Source organism: Polistes fuscatus, unplaced genomic scaffold (assembly GCF_010416935.1).
Source record: "Polistes fuscatus isolate 324 unplaced genomic scaffold, CU_Pfus_HIC Scaffold1, whole genome shotgun sequence".
Lineage (NCBI taxonomy): Eukaryota > Metazoa > Arthropoda > Insecta > Hymenoptera > Vespidae > Polistes > Polistes fuscatus.
Window position 1 is genome coordinate 13,410,485 of NW_025112997.1, and position 26,357 is coordinate 13,436,841.

The following is a 26,357-nucleotide window of genomic DNA, read 5'->3' on the forward strand; positions in this document are numbered from 1 at the left end:
CGTAGCATAAATTTACGTAATTATTGCTGTAGCGTTAAATCAAGATTTAATGAAATATATGTATCCCAAACTAATGGTACGTAATAATTTATCGAATCTAAGAGCTTCTGTGGATAATTAAACGGATTAAATGCGCTAATCTTCTTAACCCTCTATAATCCTGTCTGACTTGGAAATCACATACTAATACTTCGAGATATTTTTTTCTTAAATTTAATTTTTATTTCTATTTAATCGTATACGTATTTTTTTTTTAATCTTTATTTACTAACAAATAATAGATTCTTTATATAGTTAATATCTAGAATTTAGTATCTTTAAAAACTATCAATTATTTTGTTTTCATAAATCAATATTAATTGATTCTAAGATATATATATCTTTGTTTGATAATTATACGAATAAACAGTTGATCGTGAGAAAATAAAGGTCAATTACATTTTTCTTCTTTTTTTAAATATTCATAATTTTCTTTCTTAAATAAATACAAATGTAATATCGTAAAACGTTGTTATAAATCTTTCCATGACAAAAATTTAAATAGTTAAAATAAAAAAAGAACGACGTTAACTAACAACGCAAAGTAATCGATTTCGATATCAGTGCAAAAGACCGATTAAAAGTGTATCAATACATTTAAATGAAAATTTTGAACGAAAAACCCAAAGCTATCCGAGCAAGATATTACTCAAGATATTACTTTTTCCAGAAATGTTATACAAACGAATATAAAGGGTGAATGTACGTTCGTTCTATCGTCGTTTATCGTTCTGTCGAAAGGTAGCTGAAGTGTTTTTACATTGAATGTAAAGAGGTATCAGTATTGTCGCAAAAAATGACGATAATCGATAAAAGCTTGGAAAAAGAGGGGAAAACAAAAAAGAAAAAAAAATAAATAGCGACAAAGTGAGAGAGAGAGAGAGAGAAAGAGAAAGAGAATGAGAGAGAGTGAGATAGAGAGATAGACACAAAATGATAAGAAAAAGTAAGAGAGAAATACATACAGAACAGGCAAAAAAAGAATAAAAACAAACAGAGAAAGAGAAAGAGAAAGAGAGAGAGAGAGAAAAAGTGAGAGGGGGTTGAAAGGGTGGGGGAAAGATAAGAACAGGCGCGAAGGCGACCATTGTAGACATCGAAAATAGAATGGGGGCACCCTTTCGTTATCCTCTTGGTATCCTCTCACACGAAGATCATATCACGATTCGAATCGGCCTCCAATCGTAATTGGACACGGTTTCCAGATATCGTTGGATGCTGAATCGGTCCAACCATGTCCCCTGGTGTTCTCCAAAGCCCCGATTTTCGAGGGACGAATAAATTGTCTACCCTTCTCATCCCTTCCCTTTCTATAACCCCTTTCAGTACCCGTATCTCTCCGTCAGATTAACTTTTTATCGATAATGACCGTAACTCGGTATTAACGTGTCGTTTGTGTGTATGTGTGTGTGTGTGTGTGTGTGTGTCAAAGTTAATGAGAAATTTATTTCAAAAATTTTGATTATCAAGTATTTTACGTAGTCTATTTTTTTGTATATTCAACGGATTTTTGTTCTCTCACTGCAAATCATTATTCACGAATAATAATTAATGACGATGGATATCTTTAGAAAGTGTTTTTCTTTATATTTTATAACTTCGATGTCATATATATATATATTTATATAAGATGAGACAAAAGTTGGAAAGTAGTTTGAATATTAAATTATTCCTTCTGGAGATTCTTTTGGTTTAAAGCTTAACAAACTAAGTTGATAATTTTACAATCTGAAATAAAAATTATTCCTAAAAGACCAAGAAAAAAAATAATAGATTTTAAAAATCATTTAACTTTTATCTTACTTATATACGGATTTTTTGAATGTGAAATGAATCAAATACAGTTTATTCTTAAATTTTATATTTTACATTTGTCGTTATTGTATATTTCAAATATAAATGAATTATATGAAAAAACAATATATAAATATATATTATTTTTAATTTTACATTTAAAATATCTTGATAATAATGCTTTACTTTTATTGAATTTTTACGAAAACATATCAGTGTAACAAACATTCAATACGAATATATTTGTTACTAATGTCATGACCTATGATTATTCAACAAACGAGTACTTGTCTCAATATGAATTTTCACGCATGTTGTTGTCGCCGAGTAAGAGTTTTATAAAATTTTAGTCGACGAACTACCACCATCCTGATCTATTCTCTTTTCTTTCTCTTACCCTCTCTCTTTTTTAGAATGATTTTATATACATACATATGTACATATATGTAAAGAGAAGATAAGCTCAGAACAACGTCAGAGGCACATATGTAGTGCTACGTATGGTATTGCCGAGGCAGATCCTTTGTAATCGAGAACAAAAGAAAAGGTTATTGAAACAAAGCTTGGGAGTTCTGATAATTTTGATGGCACTGTAATGAATCTTCAAAAACTTACGTATCCTATACACCTAGGAGGGATGTTGCGATAATGATAAATACTACTGGACCAATTCTTGCGTGTTATATATATATGTGTGTGTGGGTGTATGTATGAGTTAGAGAGTTAGAAACGACGTAATCCTATCGCGACGAGCTCGTCAGCTGACGCAGCTGCAAGTGTCGGTCGAACATTGTTATTTCGAGGGAAAGTCAAGCACACCTGTTTCTATCTCGTTTACATTGATAATTTATACAACTGCAGGTCCTTTCAAGTTTAACGATCGTCGATAACCGATATTAGTATTGATCGATTATTATGCATAACAGATTCACATTTCTTTTTGTATTTCTGTCTTTCTCTTTTTCTCTCTCTCCCTCTCTCTCTCTCTTTCTCTCTCCTTTTCTAATTCTCTTTTTCTTTGTACTTTATAAATCCTTTCTTACGAAAAAGCTTAAAAGTAAAGTATATATGTATATTTACGTAGAAGAGATACATATATAAAAGAAAAGTAGGTTAAAGATAGAAACTTCTTTCAAAAGGGGGAATTTCTTTGGTTAACCACTTCGACGAATTTATTACCAACTTTGCTTAAACTTTCCAAGAATCGAACTATAGAACGAAAGGAAAAATGATTTTTTTATTGTTATACATTCTTGAAGTATTCGAGTTTAAGAATACTACGTATATATATATCAATGTATATTGAGAGATTTTCGATACTTTGTAAAGTAAATAAAGAATATATTTTATCGAGAGTATTTGAAAATTTTTATTACAGAAAACTAGATAATCCATTATTTTTGTATAGTTTAATAATAGCTCGAATTATTTGTTATATTGCAAACGATCGATGGATACGTTAATTTTCGTCACGAGAAAAAGATTTTTCATTTTTATGAAAAAATAAAAATACAAAAAGGAAAATATAGGAAGGTGGCTTGCTTATTTTACGTAACATTTTTGATCCCCTGATCGATTCTACCGTTTCATGTTTTTTCTCTTTAACGTAGAGCCGACGTAAATGGAATACTCTGATCGAAGGACTGAATCTAAAGCAACACGCGATATGGTAGTCCGTTGGAAAGCTTCCACCCATCATTGCTGGTAACCGCGATCTACCACCCTATCACAAATACACATACATATATATATATACACACACACGTACGCATACGAGCACATAACCCTTTCAAGTTTCTACTCTTCGCTTCTCGACTATTTCAATCCCTTCCAGGATAATGGCGATCGTCATTTAGCTACTTCCGATGGCTCAACGGGCAGTCATTTGCAGTTTCTATAATAAATTCTCTGATATTTATGTAAGTAAGTATTTGCTACGTTAAAATGGCTTTTCATGTCCAAATCGTTCGCAGTCCAATTTCGTCGGATATCAAATTTATGATTGTTGATTCGAAAAAAAATTAAAAAAAAAAAAAAAGAAAAAATTTTATCTGGGATAATAGGGAATTATAGGATGTAAAAACTAAAAGTTTTGAAAAGAAATAAAATAACATAACTAATTATTACTCTCAAACGAAAGAAAATTTTTTGAATTTCATATTTTTCAAAAATGCTTTCCTTTTTACAAATTATGAATAAAATAACATGACAAGTATAACTTTGTGCCATGAAAGAATATTTTTAATCTATAATTTTTTTTTTAATTATTTGTAACTTTTTAAGTCGAGAACGATTTGTAGTCGGTGAGCATGGAAAAATGTATGAAATTATTTTTATTATATAAATTAAAAAGAAGGAAAAGATATTAGAGTTATTAATAACATTGTCTTATTTAGCTTGTACGAAGTAAGTTCTTTTTTTATCAGTAAGCATTAATAACAGAATGCAATGCTTTCTCGAAATATGTAATACCTGTGTGAGAGTATTAGAGGTACTGAACAACGATGTGATATAAACCATGGTTTCAATTTCAACAATACACACACCTATACTCCCATCCACCCACACACATACACACACAGAAATACATTGAGCTATATCGAAGAGAAGATCAGTACACAAAGATGCAACGAAACACGTGTGAGCCTTCGGAAAGCAGGCCATGATAAACCGCAGATGCACGTATCGTTAATTAAAATCTGTTGCACATCTCTACGAATGGATGCGACGGAAAACGACGAACTATGATTCAAAAAAAAACAACAAGACGTAGAAAAAGGTATATAGAATTGTGCTAATGAGAGAATTCGTTATTGCAAAGAAATGAAATTAAAAAAAAAAAAATAGGAAAGAGAGAAAACTGACGTTTAACATTCTACTGTGATATGTCTGTCTCTCGTTTTCTCTCACTATCTTTTTCTCTTCCTCACTTACATTCTATTTAAACGTATACAGATATATGTATATAGATGCAAATGCGAATGCACATGCAAATCACGTGAATGTACACGTATGCATATACATACATATGTATGTATATACGTAAATGTATAGACGTATATTGATATAAGTGTACGGTTAAGTTATACATGTGTATGCGTACGTATATATTACATTATACATATGTATATACGTATGTACATCTATATGTATATATACTTGCGAATGAACAACGGTCAGTTTTTAATCGAATTTCTGCACGTCGTCAATTTCTTTTTGTTGAACTTGTGACTCGATATTAATATCCCATAGAACTAACGATCAGAATGCCGACGAGTTAACCCTTAATAGACTATTCGTGAATAACGTTGAACACTTCTTCATTTTGATTACCTTTTTCCTTCTATTATTCACAATTCTACGTTTATAAAATTCGACGTAATAATAAATCGTTTTACTATAATAATTTTAGATCATTTTTTATACGAACTAATTAATCCAAAATCGTCGAATCATTCGTTAAAAAATAATTGTTCCTTGTTAAAACCATTTTCTATATTTATTCATGGAGTTCAATCAATTGATTCAAATGCATCACGTTGTTTTTACAAAATTTTATGATTAAAGATCATATAAAATAAATCTACGGTAATAAATGACAGGAGATCTGTGTGTGTGTAAAAAAGAACAGGAAAACGTCCATTTTAAAACGTATTTTTTCTCAACTAGCAATTTTTTTCGTTCAACACAGATTGCAACGTTATTATTTTCTATAATATGTTTTCGTCGTTTGCTGTGTAAATATATTATCAATGCACACTAACACCTCGTTCGCGGGTGTTTTACCAAGAAATTAAATTAAAAAGGGGAGTACATTTTTTCTACTCTTAAAAACGTGCGCGTGCGTGCGTGTGTGCGAAGAGGAAGTAATAGTATTTGTTTACATATTTGCTGAAAAATCGTAAGTATAAAAATAATTTCCCTCTCGTAAAAGTTCGCGTACAATGTACTGCGGTTTTCGAGTTTCAATGTTTGTACGTTTTCCAGGAAATTCAGTCGTACGTATCTGTATGTGTGCACGTATGTACACTTTCGAAATTGTTTGTGCGTTTAAACGTGCCTATTGACTTAACAAACCAATGCGAGTAAATATATGCGTGCAAACTCTCCAACTGGCGATTTAAGGCACGTACACATACGTATGCTGAGTACATTACATCAACGCAAGGCTCAATCGGTCGAGAAAACCTTTAATTACAACAAACGAATGAAGCATTTCTGATAAGTTTACTTTTCCTTTTGAACACGTTAAGTATTTTTATAAATATAAGTAATTAATAACATAGATTTTGATGTAAATAAAAATTTGGTGCAAATATATACATATATATTTTTGTTTTCAATAAAAATGTTGATAATAAATAGTTTAAATTTCAAATACTTATGTGTGTCGGTAATAATGACAGTTCGTATGTTTAAAAAATCGTTAAAATTAATTTTATTATATATTTTGTATATTCCTGTGTGTATTATTTATATTAAAATATAAATTATAAAATCATTTTTTTTTATTTTCTAATTTTTTGGCTACTGTTGTTAAATTAATGATACATATAAAATAATAATAACTATATTAAAAAATAAAATAAAAAATGAGACAATGCCATTATTTATATATATATTTTAATATCGATTAATTTTTTATTTTTAATCAGTTTTTAAATGTACATAATGAATTAATCGAAAGTATATCTTATATAAACAGGTATATGTATATCTACCTGTGAACACATATATAAACATTATACTATTTATGAAATATTAATGACATGTAACAGGCGGAATTGAAAGCAGAATACGATATTTAACTATCTTATTTGTACGATCTAACTTTGACGTCAAAGGATATTTACTGTTCTTAACGAATTATAAATTACGTTGATGAGTTCGAGGATGGAATGAATAGAATTCGTGCAGTCGATAAGTCGATACGAAGACGTAACCAGTTTTTCGACAGATGGCGTTAGTGATGTTGCATTTCGAGACTGTTCTTTTTTTCTTTTTTGAAAAGTTAGAAAATTTTGTATATTATATTACATTATGTGGATTTGACTTTTTTTGAAAGAGAAATTTTAACATTACTCGTTTTTCGCATACAGAGCATAAGTTATTTTATTTACGATTAATATTTAAAAATTTTAACGTTATCGTATTTAAATCTTATCGTTCAATAAGAAAAAAAACACTAACGATTATCGAATTTGTTCTTTTCTTTCAGGTATTAAAAAAAGTAAAAAAAATATATAAGAACTATAGTAGAAATTCTTACCGAGATAAGAGTAGGAAATAAAACAAAAAAAAGAAAATAATGAAAATGTGATATGAAAAAAGGGGATGACACATTTTCACGTGTGTAAATTTAATTCGGCGTTCGGTAGAGAACGAACAAGCGGCTTTTAAAATGAAGTGTACGAATGGACGAGTAACACGTATCTGTTCGATCGGACGAATTTGTCACTACGGTTTTTAGCTTGTCGATCAGTTCTATTTTTTTGTCTTTCTTTTTCCCTTTTTCCTTTTTTTCCTTTTTTTATTTTTTGCTATTTCGAATCAAAATGATCCCGCGAGCGAGCGACACGAAGTGTTTAAAACGAAACGAAATGAATCGAATCGAAAAAGGGGGCGCGCGCGTAGCAAGATAGGAAGCAAAAAAAAATAAAATAAAAAAATAAAATAATAAAAAAGAAACGTGTGACAGACGTTTGACAAGCCGTAGAACGACGTAACGAATGATTTCGTTTTTTTTTCCTATCTAGCATGAACGAAGGAAAAAGAGAATGAGAAAAAAAAGGGACAGAGTTAGGGGGACAAATTCGAGCGACAAATTTAATCAGCACGCCTATGTACTGGAGAGAACGAACAAGCCGGTAAACTTAATAGCGATTGGTGTTCCGAAATTGGCTTCGAATTGTGTATGATTTTTTTTTGAGTGGGCTTTATTAATTTTTCTTTTTTTCTTTTTTATAGTTATATTAATCTTTCTTAACATCAATTTTTTCCCATAATTATAAAAAAGATATTATATTATTTGAAATTAACAAATATTAATCTTTGAATATAAATTAAAACAATGAAAGAGAAGAGCTATTCGGAATTTTTTATTACTTAAATTTTATTACACGATAATATTCATTACCATATGCATTTATATCTTTATTTCTTACGTTTACTGATACCTACACGAATGATTCTTACCTACTGTACAAATTGTACTTACACATTAGTTATTTCATGAATGAATGAATTTTACAAATTTCAATTTATTGATATGACAAAACCAAAGTACAATAGTAACGCGATCATGTTAAAAAACTTGATACCGTAGGAATTTAACCGATGGATGAAAAGTTTGAGTCAGCATTGTAAACTAGTTTGTCTCGAACCAAATAAGGAACTTTAGTGATGCTTTCTCGTAGTAACATTAAGCATTTGACCCTAAAACCCGCAAAATCTCGGATCAGACGGGAATGCAAACTGACTGAAGCCAAACTATTGTTTTCGAACTATTTATTACAAACTACCAATCGAAACTATCAATATCAAGAATCTATATTATCCTTATAATATAATAACAAGAAAAAAGATCGTCAAATTGAAAACAAAGTTCGGTAACGATCTTGTCTTATCAAAATATTTGATCAAAATCTCGGATCAGTTGGGAATGGAAACTGAGTAAGGCGAAACTATTAGTTTCGAACTATTCATTTCAAATTACCTATCGAAACCATCAATATCAAGAATCTATCTTATCCCTTATAATCTAAAAACAAGAATAAAAGATCAAATTGGTAACTAAATTCGATATCGATTCTGTCTCATCAAAATATTGCAACGAAATAATAATGAGTGTAGGAAAGCACGATGTACAGATATAACTTCCAGTATTAGGACTTCATAATTCATAATAAATGAACTTACGAAGGATTAAACAGGAACTAATACCACGCACACTGATGTACATACATTAAAGGGTTTGACGGGAGTATTGGTCAATGTTAAAGGATATTCCTAACCAGAAATTGGAACAAGACACGATATGGTATCGTAAAGGCATCGGAAATGGAGAATGCAATACAGTAAGAGTATCAATGTATCTATATATATCAACCTACCTAATCTATATATGTTCATGTGTTTGTGTGTGTGTATGCATGTGTGTTACCGTAAAAGACCGAAATTGGAGAATGTCAATATTCATATGATGAAATATATATACATGCATATAAAATACATACACATAATATATATGTATTTTAACTTTAAATGACATATGTTGATATAAGATTATTTTCTTATTTTTGTGCGTAGAATACGTTCGCAACGTTTTTACGAAAAATCCTTAAACACCCTATATGTCACAGATCTAAAGTTATATACACGTATATATTTATATTTATATATATATATATATTTTGACAAATGCGATCTATTTATATATAATTGGACACATTGCACATGGGTGCATATAGAGACCTAGCTAGGCAAGTAGTCGTTATTAGTACTGCGATATATAGAAACATAATACAGCTTAAGTAGGTCGGATCGGGAGACAAGGTGCGGCTTGGGATTACGTGTCTGATGCGATCGCTCCCTCTACCTCATTCTCTACAGAGAGTCGACGTTCCTAGCATCGAAGATGTGCACCACGTATTATACTCTATATATACGTATACATATACATATATATATATGTATGTTCGAGAAATGCATGCGTGTAACACAAGTTACACGTGCTCATGCTCTTGCTACCTTTGAGTCAACAATGCGAAAGCTTCCCTACCTTTGCTTCTCTCTCACTATATTCTATGTGTGCCGCTTGTATACCTAAATTCGATGATAAGTACTTGCCTGTTATCATTCTCTTTCTCTCTCTCTCTTACTATCCTTTTATTAAAATACATAGAGAGATTTCGAAGGATCATATTCGGTTAAATCGAAATTATTCACAATCAAAGGTATACTTTTTCCACATCTTTTTCTTTTTTTTTAACATTATGTATATATATTAGTAATTACTGTACAATATTATATATATATTATATTGATAGATGACAGCAGGTACTATGATTGGTAAATCTTTTTTTTTCAAGCTATTAATCATGGAAATAAATAATTATGATTAGATATTATTTGAATATGCAATAAGGATTCTTTGATATAACCAAGAAAGATATTTTTCCATTTTAAAAAGGGTAAAATTTTTTGTTCCTCTCTTTCAAACTATTCCTTTAATTTCAAAGAAAAGCTGACTCTCTCCTTTTCTCGTCCGATTAACGCTAAAGAGAAGGAAAATCCTGAAAGACGGGAAAGAGTTTAAAAGAGGACTTCCTTGCCAAGGAACTTTTTCTTGATTTCGAGACTGTGATTACACGAATTCATGCAAATGAAAGCTAAAGTAAAAATAGACAAAGAAATAGAGAGAAAGGTAAGGAAACTAAAAAGACAATAATATAGAAAAGCGCAACTGTATAAAAAATATTCATTCCCGGTAACATGAAATTTTGTACGTTTTTTTTTAACCTTCAGACCTAAAATGAGATAAACAGACAAAAAAGGAGAAAGATAATTCTAATTTGTTATGAGATTAGTTGAAGTTCAACAATTATAATTGAGTCACGTGGAAACCATCTCCATATGGATGGAATTTCCATGTACCACGTACATATTATGGTTTATCTCTGTATGTACGTATGCACGTAGATACTACCTGTAAAATATTCGATCATACGTCAAGTATCGACAACGTATCTTCAAAGTGATCGTATCGACGTTTGACCAAACATTTTTGTGTCCGAAAATGTGTACAGTATCCTTCATTTCAACATTTTTTTATTCAAACTTGAATAATATAAACTTCAAATGATTACGAGACTACGAAACTGACTGCGTTTAAATTTTTATGTTATTCTATAGACGACTAACTATTGAAAATATTTCAATTATAGCATTAGTTACGTGATTATTAATTTTTGTAAATGAAAAACATCGAAAAGCAATAGCAAATTTCGATACTTTGAGCGCTTTTCTTTTATTAAATTTTTTTAAGGTAACATTTTTTATATAAGTCTAAAACATAGTTCCAATCATGAATGTACTCGAATATTTCGTTTCAATCTAGTAAAACTGGAGAAATCACTTTTGCGAGTCACAAGGATTTTTCTCTAAAAATTTTGTTCCCTATTATTTTACAAATTTTTTTAATAGTACATAAAAAAGTGTTAAATAATTAATCATTATTTTTATTTAAAAAATATAATTAATGAAATTTACCTTTAATTTTGCATTACTTAATTAGTATGACTTCTTGATAGAATAACGCATAAACTAATGTGAATTAAATAATTGGATAACAGTTATTCATAAAAACATTTAATTTACAAAATAAATTAATATTCTAGTCAATATTTCCGATTGTCGACTCTTTACTGAATGTTTAAATATTCTGCCTGAAAATTTATACATCATATAAACGAATATGAATCTAATTATATCTTTGAAGAATAAGTCGAAGAACGCTATAGAGAGCTCGTAACAAATCATGGCAGGAAATACGTAACAATGCATAACATAAGAATAGCTTTCATGTCATTTTTACAAAATCCTTACAGAAATGCACAAGAAAAAATATTACAAATGAAAGTAATTTATTTTTATGAATCTTTTTATAAAGAATAATTTTGTTTTGTTTGAACACAATTTACTAAGGCATAATTAACAGTAAATGCGTCGAGCTTTTAGAAATATGTTAAGTAAATTAAACTTTTCATCAATATGTCACGTAAAATAGGTGAATATAAATACTTTGTTTTGAAAAAATTATCTTCATTAATTCATACAAATGTCGTAAATATTGCAACGTTTTACGTGATATTAAATTGACAACGGGGAAAAAAGTGTTTATAAATTATGAAATATTTTTAATAAACGAATTTCCACTACATCTTATAATAGAATTACGAATTTGTGTTTGATATAATTACAAAAAAAAAAGGAGGAAGTATTTATAAGTTATGGTTCATTTATTTAAAAAACAATTTATTACCTCTCGTAATAAAAAATAAGAAAAAAAAATTAATCTAAACTTAATAAACATTCATATCACCGAATTTCGAAATCTATCCGTCTAACAGAGAAACCATTTTCAACTTTCAAAATAATCTTATAGTCGTTAAGTTATATTATATCGTAAAGAGTCGTTTCCATTCGACACACATGTAACGACATTCGTCGCACGTAACGTCATTTACAGGTGCGAAATCCCCAGTAACCACGACGATCAGAGTAATAAGGTAGCATTTATTCAAGGATCGTCGTTCGATGAATAGTAACAAAGGCAGAAACCCGAACAAATCTATCGGCACGCAATCTTGTGGTCACCATGCACGTCCAACGATCAGCGAACTTTGAATAGCCGTCGTGAGTGGAAGGTAGGGTGCCAGAATCGGTGGTGGAGGGGGGGAAGGGAAGGGATCGAATGCAAAAGGGAGGATTGACCGTGAAACCGCGTAAAAGCTTCTCTTGTTCGAAGCTCACTCGTTCGCCAAGAGAAATTGTACCTGCGAGAGTTAAAAACTCTTATACGAAAAACTCAAACTAACTATCTCTCTCTCTCTCTCTATCGTGCGCGCGCGCGCGCGCAAAAACTTTTTTTTTAGCCGCTTCGCTGGTTCGTTTTTCCATAAACGACTTTTCAATTTCCATCTATATGCTAATATGAGAAAAATCTTTCGAAGGGACCGAAAATATTGCGAGAAAATCGGAGTTTCGTCTATCTTTCACTGTCCGTCTGTCCGTCTACCTCTTTCTCTCTCTTTCTCTCTCTATCCCTCTCTCTTTTATATATATATATCTCGTTTCGTGCAAAAGTGTCTCTCGTGGCACATCGATACGCGTTAGATAGGAAAAAAAATGAAACTTTAGATAGCATTGGCAACATATTGGAGAAGAAACTACTCCCTGCCTGATGCAAAATTTCGCTATTTTTTTTATTTTATTTTTCAATATCTTCTTTATACACGAATATTAATATACATCATGTTATACGTTGAAGTAATACAGTATATTATTTTTATCCGAATTACTTTCGATAAAACTAAATCAAATATTTTCAATTTTAAATTTATTTTTGTATCAACGTTAAATTATATTTATATTTTTCGATAAATAATGGCCACCGTCCGTTTCCGTTTTTTTGAATCATTCGACAGATCGAAATGAAAATAAAAAATAAAAGAAGAAGAAGAGAAAGAAGAAGAAGAAGAAGACAATGAAGAACATATTGAAAATATAAAATAAACAGACAGAGTAGAAAGTGGGGTGGGGAGTGATGGGGTGGAAAGGGGAGGGGAAAGTCGTTGAGAAGAGTTTCCACTCTGTCACAAGGTAGTTGCACTTCGCCAGTCGTACCATTCACATTGTGCTTACTTTGCGACAAGGTCGAGAAGAGAAAGTATGACATTCTCGTCATTTTCTCTTTCTCTTTTTCTTTCTTTTATGCTCCATTTCATCCCGTTCTTTTTCTTTACCTTTTACCTTCCCTTGGGTGTGATTTGGCACGTTGCCCGTTTCAATACCAATATCTCTGACCGTTCAGAGATCACCAAAAGAGGACGAAAAAAGGAAAGAAAAAAAAACGTAGAATAAAGATAAAGGGATGATTAACGTTAAGATTGTGATTCGACCAACGCCTCTCGATAACGGGAATCTTCGAGGAAATTTCTACCCTTCGAAAATATCATCCCCTAGGTTGGTCCGCTTCGTAGAAAATAATCATATATATATATTTTTTTATATTCATTGTCAATTACGTAGTTAAGGTAATGTAATTTCTGATATTCAGTAATCGAATTTCATTTTGAGTTAGATCAAAAGTGGCGATAGATAAAGAGTGGTAAACCACTCAGAGGGGTATAGTTACTTTGTATAGTTACCTTGTACAATATAATCGTAAGACTGTTTTACCAAAACATATCTTTTTAATAATAGGATCCGTTTATCTGCGACTATAAGTTGTTTTTATGATCACTATTATATCTACTATTATAATTCTTATTATCACTAGTATTGTAATATTGTTATTATTGTTATTATTATTTTCCTAATAACTATAACCCTTGAAAACATAACTGTAATACTGTAATACCTAAATATCCACCCTGTTCCAACGATAGGGACCCATCATTCACACTTTCTCGGATTCTACAGATTTTTTTTAACTCACACCAGTTTCTTAATTCACACTTCACGTTTTCATTACATTTCTCAAAAATTTATCTTACATAAAAATATGTACTCTTGATTTTTAAAAACTTCCTCAATTACCATTTACAAACTCACTATAAGGTACACATATCAATATATCAAGTTTTCGAATTATTGATTGTATACAAAGAATCATATTGCATTTTGATTACTTTTGTATTTGCATAAATAATACAAAAAAGATTCAAACAAAATGAAGAATTTTGTTTATGCATAGAAAAGAAAAAAAATAAAGCTGAAATATATTATTTTTCTGAAAGTATAAAATCTTTATTTGGTTCCTTTTAAATAATATTTTGTATCGATCTTTCGAACTTAAAAGAAAAGAGCCGTGTTTTATCTTACAAAATGTACGCGAGAAATAAACTAAAGGCTTTCATAGTATAGTTATCAAAGTTCAAACTTTACGTTCAAAGGGCACGTGTATATATCTTTCTTTGGCTTTCTCACACATATACACACACTCACACACACACATTCTCACTCTTTACTTTCCACGATGAAAACAGGAACAACGACTTCTCGATCTTGCGTATATACGTTAGCTTGAGAATAATATTACAAATGTATGCAACACATACAGATATAAAACAAAAAAGTAAAGATGGTACGATCTAACGTTTTAAAAATATCATGGTTAGCATATCAAATATTTAGATTGAACATTGTTAATATTACATTTCCATCTACCCTTATGGAGACACCATTATTATTCCTATCGTTATTAATATAATCGTAATTGTTATTATCTTTTGTGATCTCTATTATTACTGTTATGTTATATAAATATTTGTTTAATGATTGGGTCTTTTTAAATACAGAATTTAATTTTTATTCAGGCAGAAATTTTCAACAAACTCATTTTCATTTAAGAAAAGAAACTTGTAATGTCAAACGTACAGAAATTTAAAGAAAAAAGGATATTTAATTCTACGAGAGTATTGATTAGGAACTTGTTATTTTCCAAAATCGATTTTCCTGTTTGTAACAGTATAAAAAAAACTTTAATCGTTTCTTTTGCTTTCGTCAGAGTAAATGTTTGCAGTAAAAATATGACGTTGTTTTACATCAGAAGAGACATCATCAATGTGATTGTATCAACGTGAAATAATTAATTGGAAATTGAATTATTCTTACATATTCAAATCGATAAAACACAAAGAAAAATTTCCGATATGCAATATTCGTTCATAGAATAAATGACATTATTCTGTCACAAACAAGCCGACGTTTGTAATACTAAGGATAAGGAAAATAATCAAATCATAAAAAACCTATACATTCTAACATGTTAATATGTCATGAAAGTCGTAGTTGATTTAACATTTTGTAGATTGTATTTAAAAATGTTTTAAAATGTTTTCTATTGTTTTTTAAAATATTAAAAGTATATGTTATATCTATTTACTAAAATATAGTAATAAATTTTTGTGTCTATTTAATTGAATAATATTTGAAAGATTATATATATATATTTATAGTTACAATATCAATTATTTTACTTGAACATTGTAAAATTTTCACCTATCCTTATCTATGTAAATTACGTACTTTAGTAAAGTATACTTTTTAGAATTTGACGTAAGATGCTTTGGAAAAATCTAGGTTCCACAAGAGCACCAAAAATTAACTAAGTTTAGGAACTATTGAATTAAGTAAAACAAAATAATGTAAGTACAACTTACTTTCTAAGAGTAGCCAATCGTTGTTCCTGAGCTTTAATGTATCCATTAAGCGTGTCAATGAGTACCGATTCGGTTTCTAGAAGTTCTTCCATGTCCGCCAATGCCGTATAAAGTTCAGCCGTTGCACTGATAAAAAGTGTGGTCATCAACATAGCTTCCACAATAATCAGCATCCCTCCGAGTCTCGTCATCTTTGACAGTCTCTAAAATAAATATCCCAAAAAGACACAAATTAGAAAATGAATATTGAAAATGAAAATAATTATCAAGATTTAAAAAACAAAAAAAGTTAAAAAATATTAAAAATTAACTGAGTTATCGTGCTAACACTATATAAAAACAATAGTTTCCAGGAAAACGAGTAAAAAATAATATTAATGTTGAAAAAAAAATTACAAAAATTTTTTTCCTACAGTTAAAAAGTGAACAAAAAATGTGAGATCAACAATTTAATTTTTTATTTACCATATAAACTTTATAATAATTTTTAAAATTTACTTGGTGTACACCTTTTCCCTTTCCCAAGAGTATTCTTGAACAACATTCTAGAACAAGGTGACTATCGCAGTAGAAAATTTTTCATTAGTTTTCTTTTTTGTTAACAACTTTAACGGGGGAAATTTTGTTGAAACTTCTTTTTTGTTTTTTTTAAATTCAGTTTGAAGGTTCTGAAATGTTTAACGCGCGTTGTGGCCTTCACTCGACTCGATCCGGTATTGTCGCGACCCAATAACCATACCACTTTTCCTTTCATACTCTTTCGGTTTTTTTTTATATTTTTCTTTGATAGAGAAAAATTGGGGGAGGGAGGGGGAAACAAGAGAGAAAAACCACGGTACTAACGACAATAGAATGAAGATAGATGAGTACCAATTAATCACGTACGCGAGGCGAAAAATGTTCGAACGGTCCATTCGAACCGCTCACGCTTTTAATCTTCTTCGAAGAAAAACTGTTGACCGTACGCCGCCGTTTTGCTACCACCCAACCAACACCCCCATTTCTCCTACCCTCGTCAAAAAGTCCACCAGCAGCTTCGAGTCGTTTTGATTTGAACGAATGGTCGGATAAGATTGATAGAGTCGCGTGGATCGTTGAATTTGGGGGACCATAAAACCTTACGTGCCGTCGTACCCGTTCACGTTTTACGATAAACATTTTTTTCCATACGATATATATTCAATTTGAAATATTTATTTTTCGATCATTTATTAACGATGTGTATTCTATTATTCGATAAAATTCAACAATATTGTTTGGCTAAATAAATGGAAAAATTACGAACAAACGATTCGTTAAAATAATTTCGTTTGATTCCTTTTTTCTAACGAAATATTAACGAATTTTAAATCGTTCGATATTGAGAAAATTGTACGTAAATATTGATACAAAAATATGATTTGTTTTTGTAAATTTTTCTAAATATATATATAGTTAGATCGTGTATATATCTATATCAATATATTAACATATATTCGTAGGTATATATGTTTGAATAGAATTTCGTTAACAAAATAAAAATCGACTGATGATAGTTGAGATTTTCAACTGGAAGTTATCGATGACGACAGACAAATTAGATCATCCTAATCTCTAGCGAATTATCCTTCCAAATCCTTTGCCAAATTCTCAGTTAAGTTCGAAAGTAAAAGATTGAACGATGAACTTCGAAAGAAATAAAGAAAAAAAGGAAGAAAAAAAAGAGAACTTTGCACAGTTCAACTTATTCGTCTCCTTTAACGTGATACTAAAGTTTCTCTGATCGGTTTCTTCTTAAAAGTACTTTGTCTCTGGGGCAGAACGCCTCCGGTCACAAATTAAAGAAAAAATTCTCTAATCGAGTTTCCACGGGACCGTCTGCCTCTCTTTCTCTATATACAACGATATATATACACACAAGGTAATACTTTTTAAAAGCTATTAAAGCTTCCCGTTCCATTTAATGTGAGTCAATTCGATTATAATAAATGTAATTACTCAAGAAAAAGAAAACAAGAAGAAAGGCTGGAAAAATAAAATTATCATTACAGTATTTAACTTCAACTGAGAATATGAATGAAACGAAGAAAAAGTTTTATTATCGATTGAACATGATATAAAGATTCCCCTTCTTCCTCTTCCCCATCTCAAAATAAAGTTAACAATCAAGACAATAATAAAATGATATCGACGATTGAATGGATATGGAAGATGAATTTAACAAATTGTACATTACCCTAAGATAAGAGAGACACAATTTAACTCGAGATAAAAGTGCGATTAGAAAATTGAACAGAATCGAGGTTTCGAAAAAAAGAGAAAAAGGCAATTGATAGGTATACAAGTTACACCTAACAGATCGACGATTTATTTCGTCACGGTACCTGATCGTAAAGTCTGTAGTAGAGGAAATGGAAACAGAAACGGTACCTTTTCACCCACTGACTACTATTACCCTCAGATAGTTTACCTCCATCTTTCTTTGCGAGTACTCGGAAGTTCAAAAACTCGAGCTCGAGGGTTAGGGATGGTTGTATAAAGATAAAGAAAGAAAAACAGGCAGACACAGGTAGAAAGGAATGAAAAGAGAAAAAAGAAAGTACGTGAAGAGAGAGAGAGAGAGAGAGAGAGAGAGAGAGAGAAAGAGAGAAAGAGAAAGATAGTATAAGTGAATGAGTGAGTAAGAGAGAAAGTGAGATAGAGAAAGATAGTATAAGTGAATGAGCGAGTGAGAGAGAGAGAAAGAGAGAGAGGAAGATAGTATAAGTGAATGAGTGAGTGTGTGAGAGAGAGAGAGACAAAGTAAACAGGAAAACGTCTCGTACGAGAAAAATATTACGGAGAAATGCATAGAATAGAAGAAAACGTATTTTTGAAAAAGCATTGGGTGTTAATTAAGATTAGCAAAAGAACACCTTTTCATAGTGAAGAAAGAATTCGATGGGATTCTCAAGTTCGTTCGTCTTCTATTGTTCCTCGTTTTTTTTTTTCTACTCGACTCTTTTTGCATTCGCAATGTTCGCCAAAGCACTTCGACGGAAAAACGTGAAAGAAAATGCCACTTTGCATATGAATTCTCTTCAAACACGGCGTGAAAGAGTTTCAGTAGCAAAACGTCTACCCTCCACTTGTCTATTTCTTTGAACGTTATTGAAAATATTACGCAAAGTGTTTAGATAATAAAGAATAATTTTTAAATTTTTCTATTCAATTTATTGTTAGGAATATTAATATTGTGATAACGTATGATACGAAAGCTTTTTTGTTTTATTAGGTGATTTGATTATTTTTATTTAAATACGTATATAATTAATTTCGTTCTTATAAATAAATTAAAATTTACAAAAGATGCTATAATTTTTATCGTATTAATCATATGTATATTATACAAATTTATACTATATAAAAAATATAGCCTAAAATATTTTGAGTCATAAGATTTTTATACATTTTCTCCGTTATTAGTATATAAAATAAAATATTAATTATATCAAAAGAAAGTTCGTATTTAAGGTACGCAACATGGGAAATTTTTGGTGGCACGATAAATAACCTCACAGAATAAAAATTATACGATATTATAAAAAATAATGTGAAACAATTGACACGTATATAAATAGAAATAAGTAGATTATTATATACAGAGAAGGGGGGTATGATAAGGGTAAGAACAACTTGAATCTAGGATTTGGTAATGGATTGTGAATGCAAATACGAATAAAAGAATGTAAAGACGTTTCTCCATTGAATAGATTCTTTAAATAATTATTAAGTTCCTTAATGGTTCCATCCCTTTACTATAATAATCATTTCATAGTTCTCTTTTATTTCGACTGCCTTCTCTCTCTCTCTCATTAAATTCGGTCGTCTTATTAAATATTCCATCGTCGTTCATCGTAGTCAAGTTTCTTCGTAATATTGTGAGACTACCTTTGTGAATGGAAGAAGTAAATAAAAGTGTTCGAAGAACTGTAGGAAAGTAAAGGATGACGAGAGAGAAAAGCAGCTCAGCACCATCTTCCAACATATTAAATTAATCCTTACGAGTAGGTACCTTCCCTTCCTTCTCTTATTCTATTTCTATCTATCTCACTTTCTCTACTTGCCGTTTTCCTCTTTCTATTATCCCCCTTTTTCTTTTGCTAAACTCTCGAGACAAAATTCAAAAGGTCAGGTCGTGCGGGCCGAAAAGAAAAAAGGACGACGGTACTGGAAATTTCATTGAATGCGTGGCGTTAATTAAGCGCCACGCCGGAAGAATAGGTATTACGAAAAGAGTATGCCACGGGAGGTATATAAGAAGCGAAAGATAAAGAGTCAAGGTATTCGTAGATAAAAAGATGCTCGAAAAGAAAATTTCGAATAAAGGTAGGATTAACAATGAAACGGAAGAGGAGGGAGAGGTGGATTGTTGAAAGAAATACGAAGAAAGGATGTCGATACGAAAGGATCGTTTGAAAATCGATACAGATACATATATTTTCGTTTGATCTTTCTATAATTAGAAAAAGGTTAATTAATTTCAATTTTTTTCTCGTGAAAAGTAATAAATGAATTCTTAAATAATATAGATTTAAGGTGGGGAAAAAAGCTTTTATAAATAAAGAGTTACGGTCGATGAGATCACTATGCCGGTTGTCGATCATTCGGAATTAACTCGAGTCAACGAGCCGTGGAATCGATTAACTCGACCAACGAAAAAAGAATGATGAAGAAAAGGAAAGAAGAAAAAAAGGAGAAAAAAACAAAAAAAAAAGGATGAAAAGAAGTTCGTTGAACTAGTTGACGAGGAGGAGAAGGAGGAGAAGTCGGTGTAAGTAAAAACTTCATAAAATTAAATCTCTCGTAAAAGTTATCGAAACAAAAATTTTACTCGTCATTGTGATAATCAAAATAAATTGTTCAATTATAAGAATGATTTATAATGTAAAAATTAATTTCTTAATAAGCATCTTTTTATACTACAGTTAATAGTAGTAATATTTAAAATAAAATTTTGTTGTGATTAATTGTAAAAGACCGATTATCCAAATTTAACGGAACAGTTTCTTCTTGTTGTTTTTTGTTCGATTTCTTAGATTATCAGTGGAAATAGTGATACTTTGGAAATGATCGGTGTTTTTTCATCTAAAAGTGATAATTAAACAAATTCTAGGAATAATTGATAATCCATTATTTGTAAGAATTTATCACTTTACATATATATACACTTTGATGAATAGTTAAATATAAAAATAATAAATAATATATACATTTTATATATATATATATAAAATATTAATATAAATATAATAAATCATATGAAGTTATTACATATATCATTGAACATTGAATTTATTGGCAATTTAGATAAAGAAAATAGCTTAAGTCTTTGTTACAAAAGAAATGAGAAGGAGAGAGAAAAAATTCCATTTGAGTTAAGAAAATAATTATAAATTATTCTTAAAAAAAATCTTCACAAATTATGAAATGTTATATCATTTAAACTCGTATAACAACAATTAACCGGAGACAATCTTTTTACATTCTATTTAATTCAAAACTTGTATAACAAACGAGAATTAGTATCTTACGTTAAAAAAAAAAATAAAGTAGAAATAGTACTTTGTTCGTAATATCGCAAAGATAATTTTCCAACAATTCGGAAAAATTCCTTCACTCTTAGGTGAGCATCATCGCACGTCAAATCTTCTGAAAGTTAATTAAACTTCTATCATTCGATTCGTTCGACGAGAATACGTCGAGAAATGTTAATTCGAACTTTGGAATCGGAAAGCAGTAGCATTTTCGACTAGAAAATGTGCATACTCGAGAATATTTGTTGAAAAACGAATCGAATAATACATACTACAAAGTGAACGCCCGACTTTTTACTTTTTCATTTGTTAATAAGCTTTTCTAGCATAACGCGTTGTTCCTAACCACCACTCCCCCTCTTTTCTTTCATATTTTCTTTCTTCTCGTCATCATCGTCCTCCTCTTCCTCGTCGTCGTCGTAGTCGTTGTGTTTTCCAACCAGCTAGCTCCGTTTTCTCGTCGAACCAACGGCTAATTACCAATAAAGTTAATCTAACGCCTCCAGGTTTATTACACAACCAGTAATTAACCCGAAATCCGAGGAGTTAGTTATACAAAATTCGACTTACTCTCTCTGTTTCTCTCTCTCTCTCTCTCTCTTATCATCTCTCTGTTTCTCTCAACCCTTATTTTCTATTTCACTCTCTCCTTTTCTACGAATCAAAAGAGTCCCCATCTCTTTCTCTCTTGCTCTATCTGTTTCTTTTTTCTTTTACAACCACGTTTCTAATTACTAGTAGAAATTAGTTTGTTACGGTACAACCGCAAACCTGTAATTGTCCTGAAATATCCAAGGACGGTCCCCGTATTAAATTCGATTCTCTTCTCTAACGAGTATCAACGGTACTGATAGTTATTGTTGTTATGTTAATTCTAAGAATAGCGATAGCGTTAGAAAATATTTGGTTATAACACTGTGAGATAAAAACAATGTTATTTACAAAACAAATGTATATAAATTAAATACAAAACAATGTATTTAACAAAATATATATGGTATTTAAAAAAAAAAAACATTTGTACATTCTGATACTTTATAACAATATTTTTCTTTTTGCTATTTGGTTTAGAAATGAAGACTAGAAAATATTATATAAGATTTTATATAACGGTATAAAAATCGATATCTATTCGAATTATTTTCTTTGCAAGGGTAGAACGGAAGATTCTAACAAATCGAATAGTCGATAGTTAAAAGTCAATGAGCTTGAGGAAGAGGCTGCCGCCAATGAGATTGAAACGATGAAAAAGGGAAGAAATGTTAAGTAGAATGAATGGATGCCATTGCAAATGAAAGACAAACTCTTATATTAGTTAGAAAGAACAGAGAGAGAGAAAGAGAGAGAGAGAAAGGGAAAACGGAAAAAGAAAAAAAGAGAATAAAGAAATCAACAGGAAGAAAAGATAGGAATAGATAGATAAATAGATAGATAGATAGATAGATAGATAGATAGATAGATAGAAAGAGAAAAGAGGGGGAGAAAGATATCAAACGAACGAAGAGACAGAAAAGAGATAGGCGAAAACGAATAAGAGGTGGGGGGGTAGGGGGTTGAGGGTTGGGGTACTGTAGTGAGAAAAGAAAAAAAAAAAAAAGGATGAACAATTGAGAGGAGAGTAAGAGAAGAGAGTAAAAGAGAAACGATCATCCATCCGGAATTAAATTGGCCGCGGGCATAATGCTCGGAAAACCGTGAAATTACCATTTTGAGGCTCTCGCCCGTTTTCAAAGCTACCTTTTCCGTGAACTAAAACGACTCTGTTATTGGTGACATTCTGAACGACTTTGTCATTGTCTCTATAATAATCAGTAGAGAATGGAAGAAAAAGGCAGGCAGACTTCGATATAACTCTATTTCATGAACATATATTTGATAAATCTTTTGATTTTTTTAATGTTTGTTGTTATTCCAAATTATTGTCATTTCAATCGAAGATTTTTTCATTTCTTTTTCTTACATTTCTTTAATTATTTAATAAGTATAAACATTCATTTTATTATCATTTAAATAATTGCGATATAACGCGTAAATTATAAAATCAATGTTTTAAAATAATATTTAATAATTATTTGTTATGTATAAATTTTATAGTTTATTACTCATCAAATGGTAAATATTAAATAACATAAATCGCAAAATTTGTTGGAGGTTAAAAGATAATAATATACAATAATTTAATTATTATATAAATTAATATTACATTAAATGATGTATGTTAAATAACGATATAGAAAATAAATTTTGTTTCACTTAATCCGTTGTCGTAATTATTCATACAAAAATTTACTCTACACAGTGTAAATCATTTCTAAAGTAATTATTACGATGGAATATAGAAAAAAATAAAAACAGACAAATTAAATCGTTATTAATTCCTGTAATTACTTATAATAGTCTGTTTTTCAGAAAATGAATACGTGTCCTTCAAACCTTTGTTTTACGAACTACATAAGAAAATACAAAAATTCTACAATCTTTTAAACAAATTAATTTTGTTCGATGAAAGATTTTTGATCGTACATATATATATATATATATATTATACTTTCGATCAAGAATAAATGATCCCTCTCTCTCTCTTTATCTCATCATTTCACGTTAACAATTCAAAAATAATTATTCTCACTTTTGTTTCTCGTTACTTTCGTAAAGAAAGGTTTCAATTACTTTTTAACATTTTAACGTAGCTTCTCTTAAAAACGAAAAGTATTACTATAATGTTTCACAGTAAATTATTAAACTTTTACAGAGACTTTATTACCAATTACTTTTTCGTCCTGCCCCAGTCAAATAACTTTTTCATTTACCACGAGTTTCTATTTATTCATTTTTATTTTAACTTTTCGAGCGGTATCAAAAGAAAAATATATATACACATATACACACACATCAAGAAAGTAGAAATCGCTTTGAAAATGGTAGACGAACGAAAAAATCGTTCATCGAAGCACAAGTGACCTTTTATTACTTGGCTTTTGACTGTGTAACACAAACGCTTTTCCTTGACAAAAAGAAAGAAGAAGAAGATGGAATAAAAAAAAAGGACAGGAGATAACAAAAAAAAAAAGAAAAAAAAATGAAAACAAAGAAAAGCAACGAGAAAGGAATGCTGGTCGAAGGTAAAAAGGTTGTGAAAGGTGAGGGTGGTGGGAAGGGGTGAGGAGGGTAGAGGGGGGCGTCTATGAACTCGCGTAAGCACGATAAATTCGTTTTAATAGCGACGTTTATTGCGCCTATGGGCCAAAGAATCAAAGAGGCACAATAACGTTAATGGAATTCATTTGTTTCTTTTTCTTTTTCGTTAAAGTTTACGTGCCTTCGTTGCAAATACGCGACACTTCCTTCTAGTTCAATCGTAGTTGTTCGGCATTTTTTTATATGTATGAGAATCGTTACAGTAGAATAAAATGAGTATAAAGAAGTTAGGCAAAGGGAGTAGGTAGGTAGATAGATAGGTAGTTAAAGAATTTAAGGAAGGAAACTAATGTAAATAAGGTAAATATTCATACGTTGCATTTTTAAACGGAAAGAAATATATTCTATAAATATGCGCTTCTGTAAATTTATGTCTATCGTTAATGTGAACTCATTAAATCTGACCAAATTAAATTAAACACGATCATACAAATCGTTTATTAAGTTAATTGATGAAAATTATAATAGTATAATATATATAATATTTACAAAGTTTTATTGCAACTATATTAACCAATAGATCTTATTTTTGACCGAAGGTATTTAAACAATTTACGTTAATTATAAATCGTAAAAAATGATATAAATTATTAACATAGACTAATAATATAATTTTAAAATGATACATCAAACCTCTATTTATTTTATGTATATATATCTCTCTGTATACATTCTTTTTATTAATATTCATATATATATAAATAAGAATTATTAATTATACTAATCCACACAAAACAATCGATATATCTATATTATTTTTCTTTAAATACTCGTTCGATTTCAATGAAACCTTTTTCGTTTTCTAGACTAGTACTTTAAGATGATGTTCCTGCAGAAGACAATTCGTCTTGAGAACAATCCCCGTCTCCTCTGGCTTTATCTAAAAGACCGATTAGACTCCGAGGGAAGATCCGATGCGGAGAATCGATGCGTCAAAGCGAAGCTAACACCGTTTATTACAGAGCCAGATCGCAGCCATGCATTTGTGAATGATGGCCTACGTTCGAATGCACGTCTAAGGGGAAATGTCGGAATTTGTATTGGTGTTGAATTCGTGGTCATTCGAGAAACTCAACTATGTTGTTGTGAACCAAGGACAACTGGAAATTTAGGATAAAACTTATATATATATATGTATAGATGAAAGAGACGGGAGAGGGGTAAGGGTAGGAGAAGGGGGAGTCACAGCAAAGTTATACACCAGCAATCAGACATGCAACATACCTGGCGGCAATTAAACTTAAACTTCGTGGAAAGTGGTCCATACATACGCATGGTTAACCTTTCTATGTAAGTACATACTAATGCACTTTACCAATCCTATTTCCTTAAACTCGAAAGTAGTCGACTCGATTTCAATACAACTAGAGATTGTATGCCCAATTTCATCTTATTGTTAGATTACGCTTATGTCATTCTGTTAAGGCATTATGCCAAAATCGTTCAACTTTCAACGAAATCGAACCTTTTCAATACTTAGGGTGGAACATCTTTCTTGAATTTTCCCTGTTCAATCGCTGTTCTTCTGTATCTATTCCAAAATAGAGATTATATATATGTAATATGTTTTATTTCTATCGAGCATATTTAAAGTTTTCTTTTATTCAATTGATTGGACGATAAAAATAAAAATTGGAAATAAAGTGTTAATTAAATATTATAATATATGATTAAATGAGATGACAATGATACTTTCTTGATAGTTTTTGTTTCAAAGGATGTAACATTTCTCTTTTTTTGGTCAAAAACGTTCGCGTTAATTAACACTATCCAAGCAATGATTTAATATAAACAAAGGCAAAAGAAATTCAACGCGCTTGAAATG

The 26,357-nt window shown here is 30.3% G+C and overlaps 1 protein-coding gene across 4 annotated transcripts in view; it reads right to left on the minus strand.

The window, feature by feature from the left end:
• LOC122514779 (prolyl 4-hydroxylase subunit alpha-1) overlaps positions 1 to 26,357 on the minus strand; it is a 287,725-nt gene that overhangs the window by 19,932 nt on the left and 241,436 nt on the right. For all 4 annotated transcript variants that reach the window (XM_043631843.1, XM_043631834.1, XM_043631817.1 and 1 more), the window contains one exon: positions 15,780 to 15,982. In XM_043631843.1, coding sequence (XP_043487778.1) covers positions 15,780 to 15,970 — 191 coding nt within the window. In that variant the 5' untranslated portion in view covers positions 15,971 to 15,982. The remainder of the gene's footprint in view (positions 1 to 15,779; positions 15,983 to 26,357) is intronic.